We start from the raw sequence: 7,254 nt of genomic DNA, 5'->3' as shown, positions 1-7,254 counted from the left end.
GTGTATTATGTATTTGTTATATAGTTTGAATTATAAAATGAAAAACATGTTTACTGTTTCAATTTTATCAATTAGAATTATATAAAAGAAAATGTTGTAGTATAAGTATAGTTGATCGTTGTAATGTGAATTTTAACTGTTTAGTTGTTTATCCCTAACTATATGTACTAGTTAATCGTGGTTTATATTGTAAAATTCTGCATTTATTGAAATGATTGAGAATGCTTAATCGTTCATGCTAGAAGAGGTTATTAGTAGAAATTATTTATGTACTTATTAGGTAACCATTGTTACTCACCCTTTCCTTCTCGTTTTTTTAGTTTTAGAGCCTACTGTTGCTAAGGTGGGCGTAGAGTTGACGAGTAAGGATCTTCTGGTAGGTCAAATAAACGACCAAAGTTTGTTACCTGGTAAGTATTAGGGCTATACCTACTAGTCGCGTCAGTCCGTCCAGGTTGTGTAAGAGATTTTGGGTTGAGTGTTAGGACTATGTTAGTGTAAGAGCATTTTTGTAAATCCTGTATAGTGTTACTTATTCTACACTCTGATCTACTTTACGCTGTTAGATGTATATAGTCTACCGTTGTTCTATTTTTTTGTTTATATATATTCATGATATTATGTTTATGGTTTAGTAGGTACTTGAATGTCTGGGAATGTTAACATACACAGAGAAAATCATGCCGAAGTCTTGAGGCGGCACCTACTATTTTGAGATTTGACATGGGGATTTGTGTTAGTATTCCCGGGGTACCACAAACTATTATTTAATACTAACTAAATAACTTGGTTAAGTTTCTGACTCAACTCTACATTTTCAAGCTAACCTAACCAATTCGACGAGTTGCTTGACAAATTGGTTATATCAAGTTTCGAGGCCAAGTTACAAAGTTGACTCAACAAGTTTTAAAACTAGGGAAAATTACTTAAAGGGTCTTGATAGAGGGATTTTTTTTCTAAATAGTCCTTAAGTTTTGGGCCATTTCTGAATAGTCCATTTAGTAAAAAAAAAAAATTTAATGGTCCCTCTTTATTGTCGAACTCAACATTTTTATTGTTAAGCTCACCAATTTTATTTATTATCAAGCTCACCAAATTTTATTGTTGAATTCAACAAAAAAATTTTAAATGTTGAACTCGACGTTTGTAAAACCAACCCATCTTCATTTTTTGAGTTTTTCCATCTAAAATACCTCAAAAATCGACTAAAAACTTGAGATAACAACTTCTCTAAATGATTTCAAACCAAAAGAATCATCCTTGATCAATTTTCATCCAAAAACGAAGAAAATTTTTGAAAAAAACCTACTTTATTTTACTTATTTGTCTTAAAAAACTTGAAAAAAATCCTTGAAAATGATTTCTTCTTCCTTCTTAAATCCGAACGAGACAGAATGGAGTCTCTAAAACTCAAATGGGATGTTGAAAATCTATTTATTTTTTTGTTGGGGTTAGACGGTGAGATCAAATGGTTAGGACCTTCAATCATGAGACATGTTGTTCAGAGATTGATTAGAAATGAAAGTTTTACTAAATAGACTATTAAGAGAAGTCCTAAAACTTCAAAACTAATGAAAAAGAAATCCCTCTGCCAGAGTCCTCGAAGTAATTTTCCCTTAAAATTATGTTTAAAAATGACCTACTCTCATGCATGCATGCATGCAATATTTTCCACGTGAGTTTAACAGATCAGTAATACAAAGTATCGGGTTAAAATTAATTTAAAAAATAAAATAAAATAAAAGCATTTCATTTTCTGATCGAATTGAAAAGGTATGGGGGCGGTGCAAATCATTCGCATACAACAAAATGGTTACATAGGTTTCTAAGCAGAAGTGAATAGTGAACATAAATAATGGGAACACTAAGCCCTAAGATTCTTTGGTCTCACTATGTTTTTCCAATTTCTTTTCCTTCCACTTTTTGGGTCTATTTTGTCTTATTGCCATGTTCCTTTCTTTGCAACAATAGTCAGTGGCCTCTAGTTGGTTGAAATATATATATTAAGAAAAGAGAATCCTGAATCTTCTTCAATTCTAACATGGTAATGGTCAGACCAAGAGATGCTATTACTTGTTTACTATGTCTTTCAATGGATCACACCAGACCCAATAACTTAAGATCCAAATCAAGGATTTGGGTTCGGTATTTAATATGGATAAATTTAGAAAAAAAATTTCAAAAACAAATTTTAGAGATTTACCCGACAGTCCTAACTGTTGCATTTTTATTACAAAAACTACCTTACAACTCCAAAGAGAACCTTACTCTTTATCATATCAAGTTTGTTACCCACCAAACCTTGGAGTGGGGATCGACATCATAAAATTCAAATTTGATGTAGTTGATTTGTTACTTAATATACCTTGGAGTGGACCTAATCGGCATCCAACAAAAACATGATCTGATTTATAAAGTAAGACTTGTTCAATAACAAACTTGGATAAAGTAAGGGAGTTTTTGTAATAAAATTGCAACTCAACAAATTTTACAAGATTATACAAATGATTTTTTTTAGATTTCTTCCCAAAAAACCTGAAAATCATATGAAGGTTGAAGAAGATGGTACATTAAGGTTATTGGGAAATGTTTAGATAGGAGGTGTGGTATTAATAGGCAAATTGATGATTTAATCGACAAGTCCTTTTTAGTCAGATTTCTTTGTCATAAAATTTCACCAAATTTTTTACATTGACCGATCCAATAAAAACCAATTTGATCAGATTTGGATTACCATTCCCTACCCCACCGATTCGAACGACAAACTGAAAATGCGATTATACATTAGATCACATTTTATGCCAAACATTGAGATCCGATAACAATATGATCCAATAAGTAGTATAACTTATTGGATCCATTTTTGGATTGGTTGTAGAACCCACCCGACCCAATTATACAATCCATTGACAGCTCTAGTGCATTTATACAAGGAGAATATTTTGAATTGTTGGTTAATAAACACCAACCACACAAGGGAAATACCTATGTTGTCCATTTCCAAAAAACCAAACCCAAGTACCTTGGAAGACACAAGACCCATTGATGTATTTCCTATTAAAACCCTAACTTCTTTGAATTTCCCCAAACCCAAACCCCACAAATCAAACTTTTCCTTTGTCCTTTGCAACCATCGTTCATTTCTAAGATACCCTCAAAAACAATCTTCTCTCAACAAAAGAATACTCTTCTTTGAAGAATTCAATTACCAACCACAAAAACTAACCTCATTTTGTCTTCTTTCAACTCTTACCTCTCTTTGACAAACCCGCCACCTCTATTCCATCTCCCACTATAAACACTTCCCTTCGCAAACCCTTCTCCAACTTTTCTCTCTCCAACCTCTCTCACTCTCACTCTCTCTCTCTAACAAACATGGGTTCCTTGGGTTGTCAAGTATTCTTCCAACCCATTACGTGTTCCTCTACAAGAGATGATGACCCTCATAAACAAAAATTGAACTCCATCAAAATCAATGGGACTTCAACTATGTTCACAAACAAGGTTGAGGAATTGAACTCCATCAAAATCAATGGGACACAGAAGGTTGAGGGTCTGAGTCAATCCATTAATATCGGCACTACTGTGGCTGCAGCCACTGAGAATGGGTACGACACCACCAAGGAACAGAGTCGTCAAAATATTCCAACGGACAAGCAGTTGGTCGATCCATTTCGTCAAGGGAAGATCATCGATGGTGGTGTTGGATACAGACAGACCATTGTCGTAAGGTCCTATGAAGTTGGTGCCGATAAGACTGCTACAATAGAAAGCATCCTTAATCTTCTACAGGTGATATGAAAGTTTCATTTCCTTTTCTTTTGATTCATCAATTCAACTTGGGTATTGACTTAGATTCCTATGCAATTTGTTTTTTTCTTTTTCTGAAGATTTTGTTAACGTGTAGGAAACTGCCTTGAATCATGTATGGATGTCTGGACTCCTTGGCGATGGATTTGGAGCTACCCATGGCATGATGAAGAATAATCTAATATGGGTTGTTACAAGGATGCAAGTCCAAATTGATAGCTATCCCATTTGGTGAGTTCTATAATGATCATCACTATAACTACAATAATCAACACTTTTTTTTTTTTTTTTTTTTGCTTATCGGGGTATCCCCACCCTTCGGGTGAGACTGATCCCACGGTCACACGCACCACCCCCTTGAAAAATCCTATGTTCAACTGGTTGAGTTGAGGGTCAACCAGACCCTCGAGGGTTGCCCCAAGGAATTCATTGCTTCATGGGGTTTCAAACACTTGACCTACCCTTTCTGAGGAGCTGATCAAGGCTCGGCTTGCCACTAGGCCAACCCTTTGGGCTTAATTACAATAAGCAACACTTTTCAAACAATAAATCATTTATTATTAGATGAGTTTGACATCCATGGTGTTCATGATTTCATATGGTTTTTCTATCAGAGTAGAGTTCTAAGGTGTTTGTATGTCAAGTGTATGAAGCCTTACCACTTGGAATTTCTTAGTTTGTCGGCGTTACACAACACTTCATGGCATGTGTCATTGCATCAACACTCCTTAAGGGTGGTGGTTAGAAATAAAGTCAAGGGAGTCTCAAAGGGAGGATATGTAGGATTACATATCAAACCATTTTTTTTGTCAATGTCTTTTGTTAATTGAGATCCATTGATCCAATTATCCATATCAACACAACTATGCGCATTAAGAACCGCGTACTACCATAAATATGGTAGAATTAGGTGGTTTTCCTAATTTTCCTTAAATGAATCAACTTTAAGCGTGTTGATCGTATACTTGAGAAACATACATAGTTAGTTAGCCATCCAACTTCAAATTCTCTTGATGTGCCATAAGATAATAGAGTACCACATAGAAGATCTGTTGTGGCACAAGTGTCGCAACATTTAAATTTAAGGAAGTTGGCATGCCAAGCAACTTCGGACACCTTGACGCTTGGCACCCATGCCACGAGTCAAGGTAACATACTGCTAGTTACTAATTTCTACATACTTTTGAACTCTTCTAACACTCTCAAGGTCATGACCATTAACTAGAAATCTTCATGGGCCATTGCAGGGGGGAGATTGTGGAGATAGACACATGGGTTGGAGCATCAGGAAAGAACGGGATGAGAAGGGATTGGCTGATCCAAAGTCACAACACTGGACATGTCTTTGCACGTGGAACTAGGTATCAATCTTGGAAACACAGTTCTTTCGCATTTTCTTCTTGATGCTTTCATGGGTATGATTCTTGTTCTAAGAAGTTGAAAATGGAACAGTACTTGGGTGATGATGAACGAACAAACTAGACGCCTCTCAAAAATGCCAGAAGAAGTAAGAGCTGAGATCTCACCTTGGTTTATCAATAAGCAAGCAATACGAGATGATGGTTCCGAGAAAATAAAGAAGTTGGACAACAAGGCGAAGTATGTGAACTCCAACTTGAAGGTAAACTCTCATTAACCATTATAGCTCTCGGTTATTGCATCCTCAATAACTTTTTGAGTTCTAACATCACTTAAAAATGTAATTTTGGATTGTGTAGCCAAAGAGGAGCGATTTGGACATGAATCACCATGTCAACAATGTTAAATACGTACGATGGATGCTCGAGGTAAAGACACTCTTGGGTCTCGTTTTGAAGCTTAGCAAAATCTCCGTCTTGGTCTCTGTTAACCAACCAACTATTCCAAAAGATCGATCTGTTGGAGAGGGGGAGAACTATGAATATAAGAGGGTCACGGGGCTTGCTTAACCGGGGCATGAGCATGACACACCCGAAAGTGGAGGAAATATAAACTCTTTAACACTCTCCCTCACCCATAAGGGTGGAAATAATTGAACCCATGACCTATACAAACCTAGCACTTGATACCATGTTAAAAAACCAACTCCTCCAAAAGATCAATCTGTTGGAGAGGGGGAGAACTACGAATATAAGAGGGTCACGAAGCCTAAATGGGGTGTAACACACCCGGGAGTTGAGGAAAATATACTCTCAACAGTTTCATGTTTGACATACCATCTTATAGAAACCAGGAAAAATAAAAAGGTGAGAGAAATTATCATAGTGGATCTAATACTCTCATTTCTTTCTTTTCCAGAACATTCCTGATGAAATTGTGGAGAGTCACCAACTATCGGGTATAACACTAGAATATAGAAGGGAATGCGGACCTTTAGATGAAGTTCAATCTCTCTGTGAACCTGATGAAGATGGAGCTCAAGGAGGAGACATCAAAATACTCAATGGATTTCCATTGGCATCAGAAATTCTCGATGCTCATCGATTTTTGGGGGCGCTTGATATGCAGCCATTGAGGTATACACATCTCCTCCAAACCGGTGGTGAGTCGAAAAAAGAAGAGATTGTAAGAGGAAGAACTACGTGGAAAAGAAAGCTCTCTACAATGCCATTTTCTATCTAGAACTTAATCTACGAAAGTTGTATCCCTTGATTTTTCGATGATTGGTTTTGATTCAGTGGAAGCTATCATGACACCAATCCTAATAAAGATTTCAGGATGTAGGCTTGTGAGCCTTTAAGAACAATTTCATGGAGATGTATCCGGATGACAACAGAATTCATAGAGTAAGACCTGTGATGAGAGGTGGTAAATCCGGAGAACACAGATGGGAGAATCCTACTTTCAAGAAAGTCATTGTTCATAGTGTGTGGCATCATGCAGACCAGTATATGTATAATCCAAAATATATTAAATGAAAGAAAAGTTTTACAACTGTGTATGACATATTTAATTGTGAAGACCCAAAACTTCCACTTCCAATAAATGAAGAAGTAACAGAATAGCTAAGAAAATATTGTAAAAAAAAAAAATTATAAACTAGGAAATAAAATGAGGAAAAAAGGTAAAACATCAAGTGGAATCAGGCATGGATTGTAGCAAATAATCAATCACAGTATTGTTTGGGTAGCAAGGTAGAGTAAATTACAACGAACCATTTTATCCATATAGTGTGTGAAGAACAAGTTTTTCTTTAACCTTGACGGTGCATACAAGTAGGGACCATAAGTATTGCACATGACACGTGAAATAGAATGTTCGACTCACACTCTATGGTTCATCCTATAGGCAAAGGCAGGCAAATACAGGCTTTTTGAGGCCATCATAAAACTTGTAGAAGTGAAAGGTTTTAATAGTTTGCACATCAGATACCAACAAATGTCTCCATGTCTACATTACATTACAATGTGGGAGTACAGAATTATAGAAAATAGGGCTATACATCCATCATAGAATACCAAAAAA

The 7,254-nt window shown here is 36.0% G+C and overlaps 1 protein-coding gene across 1 annotated transcript; it reads left to right on the top strand.

Moving 5' to 3' along the window:
• The first annotated feature begins 3,375 nt into the window (after positions 1 to 3,375).
• On the top strand, positions 3,376 to 6,411 carry LOC147398187 (palmitoyl-acyl carrier protein thioesterase, chloroplastic-like). The gene is made up of 6 exons (XM_086446669.1): positions 3,376 to 3,792; positions 3,908 to 4,041; positions 5,058 to 5,171; positions 5,263 to 5,431; positions 5,529 to 5,597; positions 6,088 to 6,411. Exons 1-6 carry the CDS (start codon positions 3,376 to 3,378, stop codon positions 6,409 to 6,411), a joined length of 1,227 nt encoding a protein of 408 aa, XP_086302795.1.
• The last annotated feature ends 843 nt before the right edge of the window (positions 6,412 to 7,254 follow it).

Source organism: Akebia trifoliata, chromosome 7 (assembly GCF_017979445.1).
Source record: "Akebia trifoliata isolate Shusen 1 chromosome 7, ASM1797944v1, whole genome shotgun sequence".
NCBI lineage: Eukaryota > Viridiplantae > Streptophyta > Magnoliopsida > Ranunculales > Lardizabalaceae > Akebia > Akebia trifoliata.
The sequence above is the reverse complement of the archived record's forward strand: the minus strand, read 5'-3'. Positions and strand labels throughout refer to the sequence as shown.

What these genes read in the sequence shown, in the direction of transcription:
- LOC147398187 (XM_086446669.1), top strand. Translation starts at nt 3,376, where the DNA reads ATGGGTTCCTTGGGTTGTCAAGTATTCTTCCAACCCATTACGTGTTCC. An exon ending in ATTGATAGCTATCCCATTTG is followed by an intron (nt 4,042 to 5,057) that starts GTGAGTTCTATA and finishes GGGCCATTGCAG; the next exon opens with GGGGGAGATTGTGGAGATAG. An exon ending in ATGTGAACTCCAACTTGAAG is followed by an intron (nt 5,432 to 5,528) that starts GTAAACTCTCAT and finishes TGGATTGTGTAG; the next exon opens with CCAAAGAGGAGCGATTTGGA.